Here is a 25350-nt window from a genome sequence, read left to right as displayed (position 1 = left end):
GACAAAAGCGAAAAAAGGTGATGACAGCCACGCGCTCTCCGCTGCCGGCCCCCATGCCGCTGAATCTGTCTGGACCCTTCAAGCAGTGAAGCACAAAGCCCGACAGAACGCCTCTCCAATCATGCCTGCTGCTGCTGTTAGCTTTGACCACGCATCATCCAACCTGGCGGGTCCGTCGATCGGCTCTCCATCCCAAAGAGGTCCGACGTGCTGTCAGGCTGGGCGCTAAACCAGACCTTGATCTGACAGGCTGAGGAAAATTATCACGGCGGTGCACATAAATAAACACGCTCTGCCATCCCCGCTCCTCTTCCCCACTACATATCGTGTCATATCATTACCACAATTCACAATTGTTGCTTGGAGATCTCTTGTTGAGCCATTGTTCCATCATGGAGCCGAGCAGTAGCAGTCGATCTCGCAATTTGTGGAGTGCCGAAGAGGATGGCATTCTCCGAGGACTAGTTGAAGCTTATGGTATTTCTCACCGATCATTCTCCTTCCTTTGACGTGTATTGACCCGTGCAGAAAAAGACAAGGTCGACTGGCGTGTGATCGCCTCTTACCTCCCTGGCCGCAACAACAAGGACTGCCGCAAGCGATGGCACTACCGCGTGTCTGCGAGCATGAATCTCGGCCCGTGGTCTCAGGCTGAAGACGAGCTGCTGAAGCTGGGCATTCAGCGCTATGGCACACAGTAAGTCGAGTGCGCGTTGCGTCATACATCTAAACTGACAATGTCCAGCTGGTCCCGAGTGGCACAGGTAGTGGGCACCAGGAATGGCGATCGTAAGCTATTGTGACCAAGAAGGTGGCACGGCCAGCTAACAACTGCATAGAATGCTTCAAACGATGGAATGATGTCCTTGACCCGGCCATAGACCGTAGCCCCTGGACACGCGAGGAGGACCGCCTCCTTTTGCTTGCAATTAACAAATACGGACGTGCATGGAAGCAGATTGTCGACGCCTACTTTCCTGGCCGAACTGGTTTGGATGCAAAGAATCGGTATATCAACAGTCTTCAGATGAAAGTATCATACTAACAACCCTTACAGACACAGGCAATTGACTCGAAAACGTAAGAGAGAAGAGAAAGGTGACAACAACGCAAAGAGTCAAGAAGCTTCACTCTCGATTCCGCCTGTTCTACCCAAAGCCCAAGCCCAGGCGCAGGCGCAGGCGCAGCTGCCCGAGACACCAAACAATTTACCCACATCAAAGCTCAGTTCTGCTGTCTCCCCGGTGGGAATGAGCGCAAACACAGCCAACTGGCTTAGTCCACGATCACAGCAGCCTGAGGAGCGTCCTCTATCAGTGCCTCCATATTTCGATTGGAATTTGTCCATGGATACAATGCTCAGCCCCGCCCTGCCAACTACTCCTTATAGCACCTGCAGCAACTCGTCCATAAGTAATGCTGGCGGGAGCCTATCCGAGTTGGATGAATACTTTACGCAGCAGTTAGCAACCTCGCATGTTGATCACAGCCATGGCTTGGTGGCTGGGATAGGTACGTCTCCATCACATATGATGCGACAATCAATGTTTGCTCGTATTTGTGCTGACATTCGCAGCTAATTACCCATATTCTGGGCCTACGCCTGACGGCAATATCACCGATGTTCGATATCCGCATTACATGGCCGAGCATGCTGTTCTTGATATGCGGTCGAACCCGACCCCGATTCGACCCATGTCAGCACACCAGCCGTTCTGGGGCCCCGGATGGGATGTGACGACTTGATGGGTATGGATTGGCTTATGGCCGGCATAGATATTTAATTACTTAGGAGTAGGGTTCATTTCATACATTGACTATTCAGTATTTATATATACTCAATTTAGGCTACAATACAGCCATATGAATATATCCACGCAAATAAATTTGTACAATAACGAACCAAATATCTACATGTACGAACTTAAACCAAACACCCAATGCCAACGCCGAGCCAACGCCGAACAGTGCCTGACCACAACTACATATGTACTCTTAACATCACCTCCTATGATCTGTCCCCTCTTCCTCACTATCATCCATAAACCCCTCTTCCAAATCCCTACTCAGCCGCATCTGCGCCTCGCTCGCACTCCTCCTCGCCTCCAACGCCTCTCTGCGCGCTGCATCAATATCCATAGCTGCCATATGCTCCCCTTCCTCATCGAAAATGCTAATCGCATCATTATTATCCTCTCCGCCGCCCCTACGGAGTCGCAACCGCCATGTTGACGGCAGAAAAAAGTGCATTAGGGAATCCGCTATTCGTTCGCGGAGCGTGCTCGTGTGTGCCGATATGCTGTTGAGCGGCAGATATTGGGCGTATCGTTGGTGGTAACGTCGGAAGAATGGGATGATGAGGTAGCCGAAGAGGAGGTACAGGCTGAGAGAGATGACGGCGGGGATGGCGAGGGTCTAGAAGCAGATTAGATATTACATTGGTTGGGTTGGTTTGGGGTAGGGAGAGTTGAGGTCGTACCTTGACCAGATCGAGTGAGCGACCCATGATTGAAGGCGAGATAGTTACAGATTCGCACGGGGTGCAGGTCCCGGGTTGTTGAGATGTGGTAGATGTATAGTTTGGCTGTATTATTGCATTTTGGAAAGGTTACCAAGTCGATATCTCGCCGTTGTTCTGTTCTGTTTGGCTATGGGGTGTTAATCCGAGTGTGTGAGTGTCTAAGTCAGCTACGAGAGAACACGCGGTTCGTCAGCCTTGGGAAACTGGTATTATTGGCTGCGGCATGGTGTGTCTCAACGGCGTGTAATTTTAGTATTGGCTCGTATCAGACACTCTCGTCACTGGAAATCCATCATATTCTGCGTATGAGATATAAAAATAATATAGCTAGCTGGTCCAAACTTGTTACATCTCTTCTGACTATAAGAGTGAATCGTCAATCATAACCAATGGTGCGTATTATATACCCCTTACGAGTAGGCCAGGCTAGGCCAAACACGGGACGACCAACTAGGCCCCCTTCAGGGTCACACTGAAGCCTCCTTCACGCACCGCATCGACACCTCGAATCTGCATTTATCAAAAACCACAAACCAGCCGGTCGCCTGGCCGCTGTTGATTGTTAGCGACTTTTGAGTGCGCCGTCAGGGACAGAGTTCAGGAACGCAGACGTCCCGCAGGCTAACCTACACTTAGCTAGTAGCAAGAACTACTATTAACTCCTCCCGATCGACAAAGCCACTCTTCAGTCGTCTTCACTTCCATCCTGGTCCAGGAGAGGAACCCGAATCCGTCACTGCGCGCCATACAGCTTGCTTCATTATCGAGCTGATATCATCTACGCTATCTATTGACTCGTGATCAGGTTTGGGCTACGGCGGACGCCCATGCTACCCTAACCAGCCGCCAAAAATGCCCACCACAGCATCCGCCGCCGATAAACAGAGACAAAGTACGGCCAGCAAGTCATTCTTTGGGCGAAAGCTGTACAAAGAGAGGCAAGGCGATGAGCGCTTCGATCCATACAATGGTGGCAGCAGCGCTGCTGCAGACACGCAGTCCTTGTCCGGCAACACGGTTGGCTCGCGCAACTCACGATATTCAAAACGAGGCTCCGTAGGCTCCTTTGACGCTGACGACAACTACACGGGCCTCACCACCAACGCCGGCATGATCACCTCCATCCCCTTTGACAGCATGCCGTCCGACTCCAAGTCTCCAATCCCCGTCAACTATCTGCCCAAGCAAGATAATAATCCTGGCGCCCGCCAAGAGCCTTCTCCTGGCCATCTCGCCAAAAGCACAAGTGACTTCCATCAGTATCCCGTCTGGGATCCCAAGGCAATCCCGAGCAATCAATCGCAGCCCAGCGGGCCTCGTCCTCCGCCGCATTCCTCGAATTTGACCATGTCGAGCAGTACCTCCGGGGACCGCGGGACGAGATATCAACAGTGGGGAAGGCCCGGTAGCTCCGCTGCCAACACGGGCTTTAGTTATACTTCATCCTCAACCGGCGATTCCTCAGCCAATTCGAGAACCTCGCTCGACCAGACGAGCATCCACTCTTCCCATTCCTCCGCAACGCGAACCTCTTTTTTCTCCGATAGCAATTCGTCGCGAACCCTCACAACGTCATATCCTGCTGGTGACCGGAATCCGAATTTCTCAGGGGGCTCAAATATGAGTCGCAATGCCAATCCGCAAACATATCAGCAGACTCCCTCGCATATGACACCTTCCTCGTCGCACTCCTCGTTGACTGGTCCGGAATACTTGATGCGCCCGAAAGATGATCGAATGGTCGACCAGCTTTTTATCGAGTTGATGCAGAAACGTGGCTGGCAGAATCTGCCCGACCAGGCGAAGCGGCAGATGCTCGCTTATCCGGCATCGAAGAAATGGACGCTTGTTCACCAGGATCGGTTGACGGAACTCCAGGGCGAGCAGAAACGTCGTCACAATGCTAGATTGACCCATGGTTATGATAATACCACCAGTCTTATAGGTCGAGCAGATGAAGAGGGTAGTCCGGAGTGGTACGTCAAAAAGGTTATGGATGACACGATAACGTCGAAACAATTGGCGAGTTTAAGTGTTAGTTTGCGAACACAACCCATCGGGTAAGTTATACAGTCATGCACGGAAGTTTACAATATGGAATTATACTAATGTATAATAGCTGGGTGAAAGCTTTCGTTGAAGCTCAGGGCCAGGTCGCCCTTACCAATGTGCTATTAAAAATTAATCGTCGAAAAGCATCTGGGCCAACGCCATCTGCTTCGTCTGCCGAAAAGGATCTCGAACGTGAATATGATATTGCAAAATGCCTCAAGGCTTTAATGAATAATAAATTCGGTGCCGATGATGCCCTCACACACCAGCAGGTTATTGTGGCACTGGTCAGTTCGTTGTTATCACCTCGACTGCAGACTCGAAGAATGGTCAGTGAAGTGTTGACCTTTCTTTGTCATTGGGCGGACGGGCAAGGTCACCAAAAGGTATTACAAGCTCTTGACCATGTCAAAAACCACCAAGGAGAAACTGGCCGATTTGATGCCTGGATGCGTATTGTCGAAGTCACCATCGATGGCCGCGGAAAAATGGGCAGTCTTGTGGGTGCAAGCGAAGAATATCGTAGCGGTGGTGTCGGTATGGAAAACTTGCTGATGGAATACGCTGTTGCGACGATGCTTCTCATCAACATGCTTGTTGATGCACCACAAGACGATCTACAGCTACGTTGCCATATTCGTGCTCAATTTATATCATGTGGTATCAAGCGTCTGTTGACGAAGATGGAAGGCTTCCAATACGAAGTCATTGATAAACAGATCGAGCGTTTCAGGGACAACGAAGCCATTGACTATGAAGATCTTCTACAACGCGAAGCTAGCAGCTCGAAAGATAGCATTGAGGGAGAAGTTAAGGATATGAGTGATCCGCTGCAAATTACCGATGCTATTAGTACAAAAATCAACAATACTCGAGCAGGAGATTATTTCCTTTCTGCGATGCAACATATGCTTCTTATTCGGGAGAACTCCGGCGAAGATGTGCTACGCATGTTTCAATTAGTCGACGCAATGCTTAGCTACGTTGCTATGGACCGCCGTCTGCCGGATTTGGATCTTCGTCAGGGCTTGACTTTTACAGTGCAGAATCTGTTGGATAAGCTGCATACGGATGCAGAAGCTCGACATGCATACGATGAATCTCTGGAGGCTCGCCAGGTGGCGGAAGCAGCGATTGCTGAGCGTGATGAGATGAAGGCACAGATAGAACTCGGTGCGGATGGACTGGTTAAGAAATTACAGAAGCAGGTCGAGGAGCAGGTTAGCGTCCTTGAATTACAACGTCGTCAAAATGAGTCTTTGAAATCCGAGCTCAATGATGTTCACCGTCTTCGCGCTCAAGAACTTCAACGGAATGAATTGGAGACTCGAGAACTGTATCTCATGCTGCGAGATGCACAAGATATTGCCGCGTCTAATGCGAAGAAGCCGGTGGAAGCTAAACTCGCCGAGAGTGATCCGACTCAAATGCCAGGTATTCTCGACCGTGAAAGACTGCTGGAAAGACTTGAACGCCAATTGGAGAGAACCAAGACTCAATTCAAGCTCGAGGGTAAGGTTTGGAACCAAGATGGGCCGTCGGATCGTTTACGAGAACTCCGCGAGCAAATGGAGGGTACAGGGGTGGTAGAAGAAGAGTTTGAAAAACAAACTCGCCGAACTTTAACCAGCAGCACATTGGGATCTGTTACACGCAAGAAGGTCCCCGGAAGGGAGTCCGAGGAGCGTCTGCCCGAAGTCAGCGAGAAGGATGAAGAAGCCGCCGCAAAGGAAGAAGAAAAAGTGAAATCAGCGGCAGAACTTGAGAAACCACGTATGAATCCTCTACAAGCTACTGGTCTACTAGGAGAGATTGCGAGAAAGGTTCGCAAGTACGACGACGAGGACGAGGAAGAGAAACAAAAAGCCGAAGAAGACGCTGCCGCTGAAGCTGAGAAGGAGCCTGAACAAAAGGACGAGGCCCCCGAGCCTGCTGCTGCTGTACCACCACCGCCGCCGCCGCCACCTCCTCCCCCGCCTCCAATGCCTTTCTCTGGTGGTGCCATTCCGCCGCCACCGCCGCCGCCGCCTCCTCCTCCTCCTCCTCCAGGTTCTGCTGGTGGAATTCCACCTCCTCCTCCCCCTCCCCCCCCTCCACCACCTCCAGGCTTTGCCGGCGGCATTCCTCCTCCCCCTCCGCCGCCGCCTATGTCCCCTGGTATCCCACCTCCACCGCCCCCACCAGGCCTTCCAGGCCCGCCTGTGCCTGGCGCTTGGAGAGCAAACTATATGGCTGCGCAAAATCCATCATACGACACAACAATTTCTATGCCATCTATTAGACCGAAGAAGAAGATGAAGGCTCTCCATTGGGACAAGATCGATACGCCTCAAGTCACAGTTTGGGCTAGCCATACTCCAACGACTGAGGATAAGGAACAGAAATATACCGAACTGGCAAAGAAAGGTATCCTCGACGAGGTGGAGCGCTTGTTTATGGCCAAGGAGACTAAGATCTTGGGCGGCGGACCATCTGCTAAGATCCGGAAAGATAAAAAACAGATCATCTCCAATGATCTCTCCAAGACGTTCCAGGTCGCCCTGGCTAAGCTTTCTCAAACACCTGTGGATGAGTTGGTGCGCATGATCATCCACTGTGACAAGGAGATTTTGGAAAATGATGTCGTTATGGACTTTTTACAACGCGACGATCTCTGCACCATTCCTGACAGCACGACCAAGCTCATGGCGCCGTACAGCAAAGATTGGACAGTGCCCGATGCCGCGTCTTCAGAAAGAGAGCAGGATATTACCGAACTTACTCGAGAAGACCAGATTTACTTGCAGACTGCGTACGAGCTCAATCACTACTGGAAATCTAGAATGCGCGCTTTGACATTGACGCGGTCATACGAATCCGATTATGATCATATCTCGTCAAAGATCCAGCAAGTCCTCAAAGTGTGCGACTCTCTCCGCGACTCAGTGCGTCTGATGAATGTTCTTGGCTTGATCCTGGATATTGGCAATTTCATGAATGATGCCAATAAGCAGGCACAGGGTTTCAAACTCAGCTCCCTCGCCCGTCTTGGTATGGTCAAGGATGACAAGAATGAGACGACCTTTGCAGATCTAGTAGAACGCATTGTTCGTATCCAATATCCCGAATGGGAGGGTTTCCTCGATGAAATTGGTGGTGTGATTAGCATTCACAAAGTGAATATTGACCATCTCCGACAAGATGCGAATAAATACATTACTACGATCAAGAATGTCCAGATGAGCCTGGACTCTGGCAATCTCAGTGATCCGAAGAAATTCCATCCTCAAGATCGTGTCGGCCAGGTGGTGCAGCGGAGTATGAAGGAGGCAAGACGCAAGGCAGAACAGATGCAGATATTGCTTGATGACCTAGCCAAGACATTTGACGATATCATGACCTTCTATGGCGAGGATAATACAGATGAAAACGGTCGTCGGGACTTCTTCAGCAAGCTCGCGTCTTTCTTACAAGAGTGGAAAGTAAGTATCTGTTTCTCGCTTTATGTGACTACCTAGACTAATCAAATGTAGAAATCCAAAGATAAGAATGTTGCGCTGGAAGAAAGTCGAAGGAGGATGGAATCTTCTCTGGCACGGAAACGGGTCAATCCCGCGTTGTCCAATGGTGCCAGCAGCGAAGCCCCGGTTTCGCCTACAACAAGCGGTGCTATGGACTCGTTACTTGAGAAGTTACGCGCTGCTGCTCCTCAAGCGCGGGATCAGCGCGACCGTCGTCGTCGTGCCCGTCTCAAGGAGCGTCATCAAGTCAGGGTTGCCTCGGGACAAAATATCCCGAATATGCAAGATACAGGCGAAGACGCAGATGGCGAATCGATAATTGGCGGAGGCGATGGTACCTCCCATCTTAACCCCCAGGATGACGAAAATAGTGTCAGTCAAGAATCGCAGGTATCAGAGGGAGAAGACATCGCCGACCGCGCTGCCAACTTGCTACAAGGCCTGCGCAACAATCCGGAGGGAGATGAAGAACGGGCGCGGAGAAGAAGAGAGAATGCAGAGGACGAGCGACGGGCCCGACGAATGAGAATGAGGTCACGAAACATGACCAACGGCAGCAAGGACAGCGCCGACGGGTCTCTCCCCTCGATCAAGGAGCCACCACCACCCGATGAGGCCGATGAACAAAACTCGTCTCACACCGTACTAACTCCGTCTATCGTGGTTTCTGATTCCACAGGCCATCCCGAAGATGAAGAGGTTATAGAAGGATCTACGCCGGACAAACCTGTTGAAATTTCCGATTGATACGATACAAATTAAACTTCGCTGCAGCGCTACCTCCACCGAGCGTATGGGTCATAACGACGATAATTTTTTTGTTTGATTCTTCCCCTTTCTTCAACTGTACATCACTTGGCGTCATTGTTTATTGTATTTGAGCCACATGATATCATGTTATGTTTTGCATTTGGAGCCTATTCTGAGCGTGTCTACCTATCGGCCGAACTCTTGTCTCTTATCTTGTCTCTTTGACATGTTTGTTACTGGCTTCGTTTCGGTCACTGGATGGCTAGGAAGAGGCCTCGGCATTATACATTGCACTTCTTTCGTGTACCTTCTTTCTTGTGTTTGAATACTAGTCGGATTAATGGAGTAACCGGCGGTGTTGTTGTGTTTCTCCTTTGGTCGTCTGGTTTCATTTATATGACAGGTATTGCACCACGCTGTACATAGTCTTAATGTCTGATCTGGATAGGACAGAGCTATCCTCAATTGATCAGCAGTCCTTCATTCACTATTCCAATTTTCATAATCATTAATCAATCACGTGACGTATAAACTCCGATGTTTCTCCGCATTGCGGCATGTCAACCACTTTGCACACTACTTATCACTCGAACGCATCGCATTTATGCCAACCCCTTTCTTGCGCATGAGAAGATTTCTATTTCCTTCTCAACGCAGGGGGCTTTCCCTTGCCCGTAATAGCTACTATGGATCAATTTCTATTACTCAGATAACTCCTCAACACCTTTCATTACCAAAGCATCAAATAGCTAAACCAGAGACACACTCCTCTCTGCGAAGATTCCACAGCAGCTCTCGCTCAAGCTTAAGCGCTTCTCCTCCTCATTTTTTCAATGGCGACTCCACCATTTATGCGCTCTCGACGGCGCCGGGACGGGCTGCTATTGCTGTGATACGAATCTCGGGCCCGGCGTGTTTGCAGGTGGGCGCTACATATCCACCCCGTATCAAAAAAAAAAGTTGCTGACAACCATTATCTAGATATATCGATCATTATGTCCACGATCCCGCGATCCCAAGCCCCGCGTGGCAACCGTACGCGCGCTATACGACCCGTCGACAGAAGCCTCGCGAAACACGGTGCTCGACGCAGCAGCCTTAGTGCTGTACTTCCCCAGTCCCCGCACCGTCACTGGCGAGGACATACTCGAGCTACACGTCCACGGCGGCCCGGCAATCATCAAAGCGGTGCTATCCGCAATCGACAAATGCAGCAACGGCACAATCCGATACGCCGAACCGGGGGAATTCACTCGACGCGCTTTCATGAACAATCGCCTCGATCTCCCGCAAATCGAAGCACTAGGCGACACGCTGCACGCGGACACAGAGCAGCAGAGACGCCTGGCGGTGCGCGGTGCGGATAATGCGCTATCGAAGCGGTACGAGCTCTGGCGTCATGAGTTGCTCTACGCGCGGGGGGAGTTGGAGGCGCTGATTGATTTTTCCGAGGATCAGCATTTTGACGAGTCGCCGCAGGAGCTGGTGGACTCGGTTGCGGGGCAGATACGTTTACTGTGTAGGCAGATTCGCGCTCATATTGAGAATGCGTCGAAGGGGGAGATGCTGCGGAGTGGGATTAAAGTGGCTCTTCTTGGTGCGCCGAATGCCGGGAAGAGCTCGTTGCTCAATCGCATTGTTGGGCGGGAAGCGGCTATAGTTAGCACTGAAGAAGGCACGACAAGGGATATCGTGGATGTTGGGATTGATTTGGGTGGTTGGTATTGTAAATTCGGGGATATGGCTGGGTTGCGGTCATCGGGGAGGAATGGCGGCAGAGGTGTTATTGGGGCGGTTGAGCAGGAGGGTATTCGTCGAGCAAAAGCGCGCGCTCTCGAGTCGGATGTTGTCGTAGTGGTGCTATCTGTTCAGGAAAATGGCTTGCTGCTCGCTATTGACCCGGAACTTCTTGAGGCAGTCCACTCCTGTCAGGAGCATGGGAAATGTCTCGTGGTTGCTATAAATAAAACCGACATGCTGCCCGTGAACACGTGGGACGAAACAGTTAGCAGCCTCATCACCCATGTCAGAACTTTGTTCACGGGCCTAGTTCCAGAGACCCGGGTTTTTGCCATCTCCTGCAAAGATTCCGAGAACGAGCTGGGGCTGGCAAGTGATCCCGGCAACATACAGAGCTTTCTGCGAGGATTAATTGCAACGTTTGAGGACATTACCCGGCCAGAGGGAGTGGAAGGAGTGAATGGAGGTGAATCAAGTGATATTTCGTACTGGCAAGACTCGCTAGGAGTCACACATCGACAACGTTCTAATTTACAAACATGCTTGCATCATCTGGAAGACTTTCTATATGATACCGAAACCACAGCCCAGCCTGCTGACCAAACCCTCGCTGATGCTAGAATACAAACAAAGGAGACACCGAAAACACAAGAAAACAAATCAAGGACGCCGTTTAATGCCGTTCATCATGAACACAATCAGTACAATGCAAATAATGATACAGTCGTCAATTCGGAGGCGGATGTGGACATCGTGACGGCCGCAGAACATCTGCGGTTTGCAGCGGAGAGCCTAGCGAAGATCACCGGACGGGGAGATGGCGGAGACGTGGAGGATGTATTGGGAGTGGTGTTTGAAAAGTAGGTCCCAGAACAGCCATCCATCCTTGAAAGTACCGCTCACAGCTATGAACAGATTCTGCGTCGGCAAGTAGCTGTGCAAGAGAAAAAGCGTGATCATTTCGCCGGCGTGTCACGGTGTCACGCCTTCTCGTCTTCCACGGCGTTGTATCCGCCGCGGCCTTTCATTGGGAAGCGGTAGCTAGATGAAGGCGGAGGTGTTGAGGGCGGGGGACTGGATGGAACGTTGTAACCGCCGCGACCCATTGTAGATTCTTCTTCTGGATGACTTTGGGTGACGATGAGGTTAAATTGGAGAGTTGAATGTTGTACGAAAATTGTAGGATAGAGATATTTAGTTGTATCCGCCTCGGCCCATGAAGATGTTGTATAAGTGTTTGCTATGACTGGTGTTGATATTGTACAGTGGGAAGTTGTTGTTGTTGTTGTTGTTATTGTTATGTCTGATACAAAGAAACTCAATTAAACGGGGATCGACACGATATATTTATACTGGGAGTCTGTGCTGCTGAGAAACAGACACTAGGCATCTCTCTGTGCTCAGCCTGTATATAAGAATATCAACCAGGCATCAACCAGCAGCCCCACAGGTCTCACCCAGCCAGCAGCATTATTACAATGATTACACTCATTACAGGCGTATGCCAATTACCCGCAGCCTCAGTCAGGCACATGATGTGAAGGCACCTATTATTTAATTGATATTATTCCTTGGATTCTAGTCGCATGCAGGTCAACAGTACGTTAGAACGGCCAGCGTTCGGAGAGATAGGGGGTTTTAGTATGGGATTAGTAACTGATCAGCCCGGCCCACGCGACAGAAAACGGGCCCGGATGCTTGGCTGGAAATGGATCTGATCGAACCGGATTCGTGGGATACAGCCAAGACTTCTAGAAGAGTTCTATTCTTGACACTATCGAACATCCCTGTGGCGGCTGTTTACGCCCCTACATACACTAGGTAGTACAGACGTCACAGGTGCAGGCAGCGCGTGGCACAGGGTTGCCTAAGGCCCTTCCTATTAATAATCCCATAATATTATTCTCGTGTTATGCGTTAACCATCGTATTGACGCCGACGACAGCGAGTGCGTGTACGAGGTGGAAGCAGCCACATGTAGCTGATGCTCCAAAGCCACTATCCTAGTATTCTGAGCAGATACGCAGATAACCGCCGCGATTGGCCCGCCATCGAATGAAGGGAGTCCCCAGTCTCAGTCAATCAGCGCCGAGAGTCGCGGGTGACTGAAAATATCAAATTAGTCTCTACTACATATGTACGAGCCAGGATTAAGAACCCTGTACGTCAAGACTCACGACTACCATTGGTAGTGGCCTGGGTGAGCCGCGCGACGGGGTTGGTGCCATGGAGCCGGAAACTAGTTACTTATTATTAAGTCATTCTTTTATTACTATTCCTATTCTATGCGTATTCCGTGGCAACGAGGCGGAATCGATAGTATTACTGTTATACCAGCCTCGTGGAAGCCACATCTTCTCCATGCAGCAGCTGTACGTCTACCTTTCCAAGTGGCAGTTTTAGTAATGGTTGGCAGGTTGATAATCATCCCAATCAGCGAGAGACGACAGACACACCGGGCAATAATAATGCCTATGAGTCAATTGCACAGCCGCATGCTTAGATATATCATGCTTAGATATATTTTCGTTCGGTGATAATACGTAATAGGCAGGTAAACAGGCTGAACGATCCATAATCCTAGTAATACAACAGCCATTGTGCATGCTCACTTCTCTAGTGATTATTACTTTACGTGCTGTGCTGTGCGATATGCGATATTACCGTGTTGGTATTTAATATGTTTACGTCGTTGCGGAACTCTCGGCAACGTCCGGTGACGCTGAATACGACGAAGATGCAGGCAGCTCTTATGACTCAATCAATATCTGAGTCACTCGGTCCGAAACCATTTCGTCCGACTTCAGTCTCCTTAATTTATTTTATTTTTTAGTCTATTATTTTCCATCGTAATATGCCGATTCTTGGCTGCCTTACACACTGCTGACACAGCTGCTGTACAACACACATCAACATTTTGGAACATCACACTCGTTGGCGAAGTACATATGTGGTCGACCAAGGAAATAGTATATACTTGATACCGCACATATCGATTCTGACTGGCTACGCTCTACGAAACAAATTCTTGCTCTGGCCCCATCTCAGCCCTATGAGTTTCCTGAGAACGAACATTGTGCATATGCAGAGCGGCACAATAACCCGTTCTGGTCGCCGTGCCGATGGGGCGGTGCAGACTCGAAAAAAAAAAAAAAAAAAAGAAAGAGAATAGGTGCAGTTGAATGGCACAGTGATTACCATGCATATACGAATCAAATGCCCGGGTTTCTAAATCGGGACCGACGGAGGGACGGCGTTCGGGTCTGGTGCTTGGAGTAGGATACTGGTAAGTAGTGGTTTACTCCACGGAGTGGTTGTACAGTTGCAACTTGTAGCTTATGTTTAGAAGTTTATCCAGCGTGGGGTCCGAATATGTCAGCTGACAAATGTAGGACTGCTGTGCAGTGGATTCACTAACTATGAAATGGCTGTTGAAGCTGAGTCAGACCTAGGGATTTACTTTGCATTGCATAATCACTAACACCTGTCAACCCCTCCAAGCCATGTGTTTTCAGCTCGTTCCTGCATATTCTAGAATCTCTAGAAGCATTGGTTTTATTAATTACATTCATTATTCATTATTCGTCATTCAATATTCGATATTCGATATTTCTTATCTACAATGTTGGAAGAGGAAAACGAGAACAGTGCTAATTATAGACAGTGTGATGTGGTGAAGATCGGGTCCCGCTCGGGAACGGGCCGAGGGCCAAAAATAGCATCCTTAAACATCTTCCTTGGTACTGGATGCACTTACTAGTATTAGTAACTAACTAGTTAAGCAGTTACTAACTACTGTTAAACTGTTTTGGAAGCAGAGACGGTGCTTTAGGCTTTAGGCTTGTTACATAATAGACTTCCGGCATTAGTCATGATGATGCTTAAGTTATTTAGTAAAGGACTCTAAAGTTATAAACTACTCACTGTGAATAATAATTATAATCAAGACTTACGATAAGTAAACAAATAATAATATTTTTTAATAAACCCTCACATTGTCTAAACGGGGCTAGTACTGTGACTGTCTGGTTTATCTACGACAAACAGACATGCTGAGATAGAACTGAAATTATACTGATCCCTCTGTAGTGATTAGGGCAACGCTGATTAATTAGTTTTGGTAAATTAGTTCTTTGAGTGAGCAACCACTTCAAATGCGCTATTGTACAAACACCCTCATAGTCATGACGAAAATCTAATTCCGGCGAAGAATCCTTTTCAGAACCTTCAAATCAACCTGTCCATGCGTGCGGCCCATCAGATCATTATCCTCCAGCTCATCCCCCTTCTTGTCATTTGGCGAGGGTTTGACGACCAAATAATCAAAGATGAAATTCGGCAGATCTGCATCCCGCTCACTCTGCAGCACCAACTCACTCAACGAAACCCACCTGGCATCGCGCGCGAGCCGAAACACCACGTTATCATAATCCGGCACGTCGAACGGCGTAGTCAGGAAATAGGTATCGATGAGGAAGGTATGGAACTTGGTATTCGGAGGAAAGGCTTCGCTGAAGAAGTAGTTGATGGTGAACTCGCTCAGTGGATACGGCTCTTGGCGGCGTTTCTCGATGCATTGCAGTATCAAGGCGTCTTGGAATTGGCGTGCCTCGATCCGATCACCGAAGAACCACAGGTCGCCGAGTTCGCTCCATTTCGTCTGCTGGTCGACCGGAATGCCGTTGCCTGCGGTCCAGCTTAGGTAGGTGACAAGATGGCTGGGGTCTTCTTCGTCGTCTAGGCATTCGGTTGTCTTGGATTGGAGGAGGTTGGACGACGCGCGCACCAAGGGTCGTGAGACGTTGAAGTATTGCTGTCCGACGAAGATGTGACCGCGGAAGTCGGTAGTCTGGGGAATGGTATTGGGGGAGTGGTCAGAGGGAGCCTCTTGAGGCTTCTTCTCTGGAGGCTTTTTCTCAGGCTCCGTCATTCTGATCACAGAGTGAAAGGAGAGGCTGGGATATCAATAAAGGCTAGATTATCTGTTAATATCGAAGCCTTTGTGTGGAGATAGAGATGCTCACTAAAGTTTCACAAAGACAAAATTATGAGACAAAGCTGCCAGTTGGCTTAAGGATAATTCTTATGACAGTGAAAATGTGTGAAGAAACAGATATGTGAAACATGAAGAAAAAAAATACCAACAAACATGTTGTTGGCCACCGACATGTGGCATTGTCTTGCCTGCGCCGAGCAATCCACGGGAGTTTTCACTAAATTCACCAGCTGGCATTGTTGTGGGTTCCTTTCTTGCAATTTAGAAAGATCAGATGAAAGATATGGTAAGAGTAGCTGTTCACATACCTTAATAGAATGTATCAGTAATCATTCTATAAAAAAAACGTATACTTACATAGCATGTTTAATTTAACTGGACCGGAAAAATAGAAAGATAGAAATCATGCATTCATTCGTTTTGGGTATATACAAGACACTCTACGAGCAAAACAATAGCAGGACTATGTTTACTTGCGCTGACCATAAGCCTTGGTAGCATAGTCGCCCTTGTAGACGATCAAATCCTCGGGACGGTAGTCGTGGCGACCAGAGAAATAGCTGTCAAGAATATTCTTGACACCATTGGCATAACGCACCTGGGCATCGATGGATGTTCCAGACATGTGAGGAACCATGGCGTTACCGCCACCCCATGGGTGCTCGGCATAACGCAGAGGGTGGTCCTTGGGAGCAGGCTGAGGGAACCAGACATCACCACCGTAGCCGCGCAGGTGGCCGCTCTTGAGCGCCTCGGCAACGTCTTCCTTGACAACAATGGCGCCACGGGCAGTGTTAACGAGCCATGAGCCCTTCTTCATCTTGGAAATGAGTTCTTTGTTGAACAGGCCACGGGTCTTCTCGTGGAGAGGGCAGTTGATGGTGACAACATCACATTGGGAGACCAACTCCTCAAGGGTGTCGACACGGCGGGCACCAATCTCCTTCTCAACTTCGGGCTTAAGGGGTTGGTAGTCGTAGTAGAGGAGCTCCTTGCAGTCGAATGGCTTGAGACGACGCAGGACACGCTCGCCGATACGGCCAACAGCGACAGTACCGACAACCTTGCCTTCCAAGTCGAACTCGTTCTTGGCGACGGCAGCAACGTTCCAGTCGCCGTTACGGATTTGGTCGTGGGCAGGGACAAAGTTGCGGACGAGGGTGAGGATGGTCATCACGACGTGCTCGGCGACAGAGACGACGTTGGAGCCGGTGACTTCGGCAACGGTGATACCGCCATTGGTCTTGTTGGCAGCGTTAAGATCAACGTGATCGGAACCGATACCTGCAGTGATGGCGATCTTCAGGTTCTTGGCCTTGGCGAGACGCTCAGCAGTGAGGTAGCCAGGGTGGAAGCTGGTCTTAATTAGCTGGAGTCTACGCTAGTTGGTGACTATTGAGTCCTTACGGAGTGGTGATGATGACTTCGGCGTCGACCAACTCCTGGTCAAATTTGGAGTTTTCACCCTCCTTGTCGGAAGTGGTCACCAGAGTATGGCCCTGGTCCTCGAGCCACTTACGAATACCGAGTTCGTTCTCGGTGGTTCCTAGAAGGCCGGGCTGGTCCTTGGAGTGCTCTCCACCCTGTCGTCGTTGTGCGTGAGCCACGATGGTACGAAAACATATCGACTAGGAGAGCTTACATCATAAAGAACTAGCAAAACTTTACCCTGTCGGGTAGCAGTAGCTGTCAGCGTACGAATTCCAGAATAGATAGGCGTCTGCCGCAGGCCTGTAGCCCGCAGTGGACGGGGTGAGAACAAGGAGGCAGCAGGACGCTGCAATTGACGACATATAGAGCGGGATAGTACCATTGTGAAGCAAGTAAATCTGGTAGAAGATTAAAATTTAGGGTGGGTAATGTCACTGTAAAGATAGTATGTTAGAGCCGTGTTGAAAGATTCGCAGCGAAGTAGTCGAAGCATGACAAGATGTACAACCCCCCTACTTCGCCATGTATTGCGACGTACCTCTAATTGGAGCAATGAGGAATTATTAGAAGAGTGCCGGGTACTAGATGAAAATAGTGAGACAGAAAAAAGCGACCAGGCGGCGCAGCCTTTTATATAGGCATGACATAGGTACCCCTCCACCAGGCGCGATCATCCCACCGTGGGTGAATTCGTCCTACCCCATCTCGAAAAGGCCCAGACCCACAGAGAATTGCGAGAGATTACGAGAAACAGCAGGGATGTGCGACTCCGCACAGACAGCTGCGAGCTGGTTTCTGGCACCAGTCTAGGGAAAACGATCCCCGTCCGCGCCTTGCTGCAGGACGACGAGAACACGATTGCGGGGGATGCAGGCGCCTCCAATCGCAGCGACTGTCTCCCCACCTCCAGTTGCGGTTGCAGATGAAGCCCTACTTGATTCGGCCGTGCCCAAATTGTGCCCTTCCCCGAAGAGGAAGAAACAAATCTGATTTGCTGGTTGTTATTAATGGGAATCAAAGCATGTTGCTTGCGTGCAGGTGGTGTTCCCCGCACGCTAGCCCTGATATGGAAGGCCCCTCGTGAGGGGAAGCACCGCATGTGAGGGGTCACTTCCGCTCCGTTGCCGACAATGCGAGCGCCTTTTTTCTTATATTATTATTGTTATTCGCTGAGTCCACTCGACCGTTGTCGGCGATGATATGCCGATATCCAAGCCGACAGAAACCCGCGGCTTCCGCTATCTGTCCTCTTTGTTCGAAGAAGTTCATGAGCTTCGGCTTTCCGCTTTCCGCGCTCGACTATTCTACTCAGTTAGCCAACTGCCCGATCACAATAACCATGGGATCCCCGCACCCACTAAAGAAATGCCGAACTTGCCCTCTAGGTTGATATGTGCCATTTCCGGTGATTATCATCTTCGCCAGTCTTGAAATGTGCCTGAGCAGACATCAAACTGCAGCGGATCTCCTAATTCCCAACCTCGAGATCCTGCCATCACTCAAATTCCAAAAGCTTGTCAAACCTGATAAACCATCTTTGCTCAACTCTCAATCGGGCAAACAGCCTGATCAACTCGGTGCCTTTCTACCCACGAAGACACATCGAGTCCTTTAATCTCGTGGTAAAATGAGTTACTTTGCCCAGAATAACCCACAGCGGAAATGAGAGATTTAAAGTATTGCGCGTTTACTGATATTCGTGTCGCTGATAATCTGCTTTGGCTAGCTAGCTCTCCTCCCTGCAAAAAAATTTCTCTCTCTCAGTCACTCGGGACGTCTGTCGTACTTCACTCTACTCCATTCCAATCTCTTATTTTAGATGCTACGTCCCACGTGACTTCTACTCTCAAACTTAATATCCGACCTAATTTTTCCGTATTCATCAATATGAAATGCGCTAAAAGGGGCCGACAGCAGTCCTCCAATCAGCCTTGGCATCAAACACTCAAATCGGGTTGGAGAATGGAGAGCAACGAAAGAAGAAAAGGAAAAAAAGTCAGAATAAAAATGGGCAAGGAAGGTATATGATAAAAAAACCGGATTCGAGATAGTAAAACTGTGATGCGTACTGCTCAAACCGTTGTGGTTTCGCCGTGCCCTTATTGCCAGCCCTAGCCCTAACCCCTGGCCCCTAACCGTTTCAGGTCGAAAAAGCCTTCCTTTTCGGGGAATCCCTTGTGTCAGGCTGTTGCTCGACGATCTTCCCGTTCTCGATCTGGCCTTTCGTAGATGTTGCTTTAGAGTTTATCTCCCAACTGATGTTGGGACCATCTTCACAAGTTCTCGTTGCAAATCCAGCTTGATTGGCGTGTCCCGGAATCTTGGACCAACTGATCTACTACCTCTTGATAATTGCTCGTATCATTGGTTTTGACTCGTCATAAGCCTCAAACTAAATTTCTGGAACACTAGGGCCTTGCCTTTATCTTCGGAGATTTAAGCCATCAAATTTGCGACTGATCTGATACCTTTGCGGCAAGAGCTAGTATCTCAACACCCAAACCTGGATTTAGCCACCTCCTAGGAGGTATTCATCAATTTGGCATTTCATAATGTCCTTTTTTCCTTTATTCCTAATTTTCATTTCTTTTTATCGCTGGCATTGTTCGTGCCATTCGTTTTCGATCCGGTGGCCGCAAACCGCTTCGGTCTTGCAGCTGGCCTCACAATCACCAATTTTTGTTCATCTTTTAAGATACAATTATTCTTTTGTCAATTGAATTACACTTGGCGCATTCAATGCAACCTTATGCAGTTTGATCAGGGCGTCGTCCCGTTACACTGGCATCGCCATGAATAAATTCTTTATTTTACGACGGACGCTTAACGAACAGAATGATATGCAGACACGAAGCGTACAAGCTGCGTCTGGAAATGGATACAAGGAACAGATGATAGCGTTGTTTCTCATTATTTTCGACATGGTTTCCGCAGGGCTGTTGATGGCAATCGTTTTCTACGACGTGTGGAGGCTACGAAGAAAAAGTGCATCAATTCGAATACAGTATGTGGGCGCCTGTACCAGTCTTGATCTAAGCTAAATATTTCCAGTAATAGAAGCCCACCAAATTTTTTTCAATGTATTCAGCCTGGCGAGGTGGTGTCGCTGGCATTTGCCACCGCAGTCCTTGCACAAGGCGTATTATTTCTCGTTGTTCAATGCATGGACCTACAATCACCGGTTTCTCAAAATTGCCGAGCAGTCAGTCAGATCGTATTCCCTGGTACGTAACTTCAATTTTCTAGACCTAGCGTTATCTAACTGTTACTAGCAATGTGGCTAGTAGGCCTCGTTGTCCTCGTCTTCGGATTCGAAACGCTGTATAGAGCCTTCCAAAGACGGAGATTCGCGTCCCGAGGTAGATGGAATGTTTGTATTTGCTGGACATCCATCTTGATACTGCTCGTTTTGTTATGGATACCAACTAGGGTTCGATCGTCTATGACCGATACCTGCCCGTCAGCATTACTTTTCTTTGTTATGCCTTGGGCCGATATCGCCTTTGGAATTACAATTGGGATTGTGGTCTTGAGTGTTCTAATTGCTCTTGCCCTTACAACGCAACTTCTCCGCACCCCAGTTGTGAACCGTGCAGAGAGACTTGCCGCAAGTCAAATGGTTTATTATCTCGGAATCACGGCAGTCATCTTCGTAAGTGTATCGAAGATCTTCTCTGGAACAGCCATCACTAACATCAAGCAGGTGCTCATTCTACCTCTGTGGGCAAGAATTTCCTTCAATAGCCCACCGGGGTTTACTTTCATGATGGCTTTGGTATCGATGAATATAATAGGAATGACCGTGTCCCTTTTCCAGCTTGTCTTCCGTTCGGATGGAGAGGAAATGTCGATTCGACCTCCAAAATCATGGCAGTGCTGCAAGTCATTCAGATTGAGCACTTTTAACTTAAATAACCACATTTCATCACGAGGAGTGGTGGACGAAGACTTGGTGTCGCACATCTTGAATAACCCTTTAGAAATAAGTGAATACGACCCGGTATACGATAATGCCAGAAGCCCCGAAACACCGAACCTTAAGAAACCTGTGACACCAACACCAATCATAACTAGCTCCAGTGATAACGCGCCAGCTCCCAGAAGGACCCGCTACTCTCCATTTCCCACCAAAGTCAGTATTAATCAATCACAATATCTTCGCCCGAGTCTCGATGAAGAGCCACTTCCACTTCCCCCACGACTACCCACTTCAATATATCGAGATTCATTCGACACAAACCATACCACTGTCCAGATTGGCCTTCGATTGAGTAACAGGGTATTAACTTCTGGAATCCGCTCGTCAAATTCAGGACCAGCATTACCACTAAGTCCTCAGGATATCCCCCCAGAACCGCATTACGGAAAAGCCATTGGTCATTTATCTGCCACTTCACTGGAGGTCCCCGTTACACTTCGATCGTCAGCTACCGAAAATATAAACCAGAACGGATTCTCTTACCCAATAAAGCCACTCAGACTGAAAAAAAACATTTTGTCTCCACGAACAGCACAATCTGAGCAACTATCGCCGGTGATGAATTTCTCCAGACTTCCGTCGTCGGTCTATCAAGAGCAAACCCCACCCAAGAAATCGCTCAATCTTGATACCAACGGTGAAGAACTGCCGACCGGCAGTGGTAGTTCCAGCCCCTGGCCTCTTCGAGACTCGCAAACCATTCTCTTGTCAAGCAAGGTTTACGATCCCGAGAAGGACAATTGGATCTGAACACAGATCTAGATGTTTTATATTGTTTGCTACATGTACAACACATACACCGATGGACATTTTCAACATTTCATTTCTCGAAACTGCACTTGTATACGCATACATGTATGAATCGTGGAGTATCAGCTTACATATTTGACCAATCAGCTTCTGTTTCAAATTTTACTTTGAGAAAGAGTTTTCTAACTATCTTACAACATACATACATACATACATACATACATATACACCTCCTTCTGATCTAGAAAATACGTACAGCTAGTTTCCCCATGCTAAGCATATGGGTACGTGTCTATCAGAAGACAATATTCACAAGCCTCCCGTCCTTGACAATAACAATCCTCTTCCTCTTCTCCCAGTCATTCTTCACTCGCAACCAGGTGTTCCCTTCCTCCGTCTCTAGAATTCGGTCCACAATCCATTTCTGATTATCTGTCGCCGAGCTCGTCGAAGACATAAAGTGGGGGATTGTCACGTTGAAGCGCAGTTTACCGTTGATTTGGACGGCGACAGTCTGGCCGCCCCGTAAGGACAGAGCCTGTGCTTGGGTGTTGCTGAGGAGAGGTGTTGGCCATGACGCAGTGGCGATTGTGAAGGTTATATCATTCTTATTATCAGGAGACGGTGATGATGCGCTATTAGAGTGGAGAAGCTCCCACGCCTCCGAGGTAAATGCTGGAGCGACGGGAGAAAGCAGACGGAGGAGAGCAGATAGACATGTGTATAGAATTATCGGGTCTTTAGGCGTTGAGGACGAAAGCGTGTTTGTCAGTTTCGTCAGATCTGATATCACCGTGTTCAATCCGTATGGATTATTTTCTAGGCAGTCGGACACGGACACGATGGTTTGATGGGTAGCCAATACCGCATCAGCATCGGCGTCCGGCAGATTAATCAGATTCGGTAGTTCAAAAGCATGTGCGTTTTGCATTACAGCATCGTTTGAGAACTGCACAGCCTCCGTGTGAGAAAGTATTTCTTGTGCGTCAGTGAGCAGTTTCCATAGTCGCCCAAACCATCTCTCGATGCCTATGATCTTGGTTTCATCCCATTCTAGGACTTCCCCAGCTGGCGCGGAGAAGAGAACATGTGCACGCGTGGTATCTGCCCCGTATTTGTTGACACAGGTCGTCGGGTCAACGCCGTTGTGTTTGCTTTTCGACATTTTCTCAAATGAGATGGTGGGGGTGACCTGGGTCCCCTTGATAAGCGGTTTATCTTTGTTTGTAAAGTCCAGCTCGGAGGGGAGTAAGAAGCGGCCTGTGGATGGTTCAGAGTAGGTTTTTCCATGGACCATTCCTTGGGATAATAAAGTCCGGAAAGGTTCTGCTGGTGAAGAGGTAGAGCTAGACTGGGCAACTTCAGGAAATAATTCGGATTGAGAGAGGAATTTGTAGATAAATCGGGCGTAAAGGAGATGAAGAATGGCATGTTCGACACCTCCGATATAAATGTCGACCGGCCGAGCGACAGAAGGCGAGAATGGCTTGTTTTCATTTTTCGGATCGAGATATCGCAGATAGTACCAGGAGGAGTCTACGAAAGTGTCCATGGTGTCGGTGTCACGCTTTGCAGGCCCCCCGCAACTGGGACACTCGGTATTTAGCCACTCATGCGCAGACTCGAGCGGATTCCCTTTTTTCCCCTTGAGCCAGTCGCCTTCTATCTTTGGCAATTTAACAGGCAGCTGTTCCATTGGGACTGCCACCGGACCGCAACTGTCACAATGGATGATGGGGATTGGTGCGCCCCAGTATCGTTGTCGGCTAATCAGCCAGTCCCGGAGTCGCCATGTCTCTGTGGCTTCTCCACGGCCTATTTGTTGTAGATCAAGGACGATCTGTTTTGCTGCCTCCTTGGAGGTAAGCCCCTGGTATTTCCAACATCTCGCTGTCAAATAGCCTTCCTGTGTGTATGCTTTTGCGTCGTGTGCTGGAATCATGCTCGATGACTCGTCCTGGATTGTTGAATCTGGTTGAATAACCATTGAAATAAATTCTGGTTGCATGTTTTCCTTGAAAAAAGCCAGGTCTCTCGTATCATGGGCCGGAACTCCCATGACGGCGCCTTCTCCGTAGCCACTCAGAACGTAAGAAGCCACAAAGACAGGTAGCTTTCTAGATACATGAGGACTCTCTTTATCTATTATGTGCAGCGGATGAGAAGCATATACACCATTCAGGCGATATCCTGCCTTGGAATCCGACGGAAAAGAAACAGCTTCGTTGAGAAATTTTCGAAGACTAGGCTCCGACTTTGCTGCTTCTTGCACAAGAGGGTGGTCTAGAGATAATGCAATATACTCGACTCCGTAGAGAGTATCAGGCCGTGTTGTGAAGACCTGAATGTCCTGCTTCTGGCCGCCAGCTGTCACTCCAAATGTGATTTTCGCGCCTGAAGACTTCCCCAGCCAGTGCTTTTGCATGGACAAGACGCGTTCTGGCCAACCTTCTGACAGAGAGTCAAGGTCTTTTAGCAAAGCTTCCTTGAAATCTGTTATTCGAAAGAACCATTGCTTTAGATTAAGCTGTTCGACCTTGGCACCAGATCTCCAAGAAAATCCATTAGCATCAACCTAGACAATATTAGTAATACTGAAATATCAAGTCTCTTCCACAACACACCTGTTCGTTTGCCAAAACCGTTTTATCTACAGGATCATAGTTGACCAACGCTTCTGCCTGATATGCCAACCCCTTCTCATAAAGCATCAAGAATATGCGCTGTGTATGCTTGTAGAATTCTGGCGAGCATGTCATCAATTCCTAGGCCGATTAGAGACACTCAACCATCATATTAAGGAGAATACATACTCTATCCCAGTCGAAACCTGCCCCTATACTCCTAAGTTGTGTCCTCATGCGTTCTATATTAGCCGCCGTCCACTCCGCTGGTTCTATCCCTCGTTCAATAGCAGCATTCTCCGCTGGTAACCCGAAAGCATCCCAACCAATTGGGTGTAAGACATCATGTCCCCGCATGCGATAAAACCGAGATAGCACATCCGATATAGTATATACTCGCAGGTGACCCATATGTAAAGTTCCCGACGGGTACGGAAACATGGAAAGAATATATGATTTCGGTCGTTGGTTATCCCTCGCTCCGACTCCTGAGCACTTTTCGTTTTCCTTTCGCGACTCGGCTTCTAGCCATCTTGCCTGCCATTTTTGATCAATGGCTCGAAGGTCGAGCAGTGGTGGTGTGGATATCGTCGATGCGAATCTGAGATTTGAAGTCTTGATAGAGGATGTGAGACGGTGAATGCATATAGGATATGTTGCGGTTATGGTTCTGCTGGTGGTTCGTCTAATCAATGAGCAGGTTATAATATCATTGCGGGCCAAATATATTCGTGCCATGGTGTAGAGCAAGTCAGCCTTGCTGTTCCAATGCGATTACGACGCGCAAATTTGAGGTATGAGCATCACGCCGTCCAACGCAGGTCGCCCAGATTGAAAGGCAACAGCTCCGAATTAAAGTAGAAAATACATGTGAACTAAGAAAGGATATATTTTTGAAGAAATGCAAGAAATATGATCAAGTGTGGAGCCAGAATGAGGACAATTACTTGCCGACGTTCAATGCGAGAGTTTACGGAGCTGCGGCGAGTTTTGACTTCCGGCCCGAA

General features: G+C 48.7%; 9 protein-coding genes across 9 annotated transcripts; 4 read left to right on the top strand and 5 right to left on the bottom strand.

Moving 5' to 3' along the window:
• The first annotated feature begins 56 nt into the window (after window positions 1-56).
• Window positions 57-1874, top strand: BGW36DRAFT_74579 (uncharacterized protein). The gene is made up of 6 exons (XM_046222553.1): window positions 57-477; window positions 529-697; window positions 746-789; window positions 840-1008; window positions 1058-1512; window positions 1577-1874. Exons 1-6 carry the CDS (start codon window positions 393-395, stop codon window positions 1744-1746), a joined length of 1092 nt encoding a protein of 363 aa, XP_046066027.1. The 5' UTR covers window positions 57-392; the 3' UTR covers window positions 1747-1874.
• Window positions 1875-1887: 13 nt separating this feature from the next.
• On the bottom strand, window positions 1888-2821 carry BGW36DRAFT_74597 (uncharacterized protein). The gene is made up of 2 exons (XM_046222554.1): window positions 2480-2821; window positions 1888-2415 (listed from the first exon to the last, which is right to left on the bottom strand). Exons 1-2 carry the CDS (start codon window positions 2504-2506, stop codon window positions 2002-2004), a joined length of 441 nt encoding a protein of 146 aa, XP_046066026.1. The 5' UTR covers window positions 2507-2821; the 3' UTR covers window positions 1888-2001.
• A 552-nt stretch (window positions 2822-3373) lies between these two features.
• On the top strand, window positions 3374-8820 carry BGW36DRAFT_308510 (cytokinesis protein SepA/Bni1; the record flags this gene model as incomplete). Its single annotated transcript, XM_046212337.1, has 3 exons — window positions 3374-4581; window positions 4641-8034; window positions 8086-8820. 3 exons carry the CDS (start codon window positions 3374-3376, stop codon window positions 8818-8820), a joined length of 5337 nt encoding a protein of 1778 aa, XP_046066025.1.
• A 628-nt stretch (window positions 8821-9448) lies between these two features.
• On the top strand, window positions 9449-11427 carry BGW36DRAFT_308751 (GTP-binding protein TrmE N-terminus-domain-containing protein; the record flags this gene model as incomplete). Its single annotated transcript, XM_046212357.1, has 2 exons — window positions 9449-9745; window positions 9805-11427. 2 exons carry the CDS (start codon window positions 9449-9451, stop codon window positions 11425-11427), a joined length of 1920 nt encoding a protein of 639 aa, XP_046066024.1.
• A 1451-nt stretch (window positions 11428-12878) lies between these two features.
• BGW36DRAFT_391328 (uncharacterized protein) lies at window positions 12879-13172 on the bottom strand (the record flags this gene model as incomplete). Its single annotated transcript, XM_046217586.1, has 1 exon — window positions 12879-13172. One exon carries the CDS (start codon window positions 13167-13169, stop codon window positions 12963-12965), a length of 207 nt encoding a protein of 68 aa, XP_046066023.1. The 3' UTR covers window positions 12879-12962.
• A 1395-nt stretch (window positions 13173-14567) lies between these two features.
• Window positions 14568-15761, bottom strand: BGW36DRAFT_74497 (uncharacterized protein). The gene is made up of 2 exons (XM_046222552.1): window positions 15588-15761; window positions 14568-15536 (listed from the first exon to the last, which is right to left on the bottom strand). Exon 2 carries the CDS (start codon window positions 15491-15493, stop codon window positions 14759-14761), a length of 735 nt encoding a protein of 244 aa, XP_046066022.1. The 5' UTR covers window positions 15494-15536; window positions 15588-15761; the 3' UTR covers window positions 14568-14758.
• A 267-nt stretch (window positions 15762-16028) lies between these two features.
• Window positions 16029-17372, bottom strand: BGW36DRAFT_365433 (NAD-dependent formate dehydrogenase AciA/Fdh; the record flags this gene model as incomplete). The annotated part of the gene is made up of 3 exons (XM_046214653.1): window positions 16029-16935; window positions 16967-17142; window positions 17202-17372. The coding sequence occupies 3 exons, from the start codon at window positions 17370-17372 to the stop codon at window positions 16029-16031; spliced, it is 1254 nt and encodes a 417-aa protein (XP_046066021.1).
• Window positions 17373-19782: 2410 nt separating this feature from the next.
• On the top strand, window positions 19783-21719 carry BGW36DRAFT_433668 (uncharacterized protein; the record flags this gene model as incomplete). Its single annotated transcript, XM_046221304.1, has 4 exons — window positions 19783-19994; window positions 20042-20214; window positions 20263-20642; window positions 20694-21719. 4 exons carry the CDS (start codon window positions 19783-19785, stop codon window positions 21717-21719), a joined length of 1791 nt encoding a protein of 596 aa, XP_046066020.1.
• A 295-nt stretch (window positions 21720-22014) lies between these two features.
• BGW36DRAFT_308745 (uncharacterized protein) lies at window positions 22015-25081 on the bottom strand (the record flags this gene model as incomplete). Its single annotated transcript, XM_046212355.1, has 3 exons — window positions 22015-24294; window positions 24344-24484; window positions 24533-25081. 3 exons carry the CDS (start codon window positions 25079-25081, stop codon window positions 22015-22017), a joined length of 2970 nt encoding a protein of 989 aa, XP_046066019.1.
• Window positions 25082-25350: the final 269 nt, after the last annotated feature.

This window comes from Talaromyces proteolyticus (assembly GCF_021365285.1).
Source record: "Talaromyces proteolyticus strain PMI_201 chromosome Unknown BGW36scaffold_15, whole genome shotgun sequence".
Taxonomy (NCBI): Eukaryota; Fungi; Ascomycota; class Eurotiomycetes; order Eurotiales; family Trichocomaceae; genus Talaromyces; species Talaromyces proteolyticus.
Note: the sequence above shows the minus strand (reverse complement) of the source record. Positions and strands in the feature narration are given on the sequence as shown.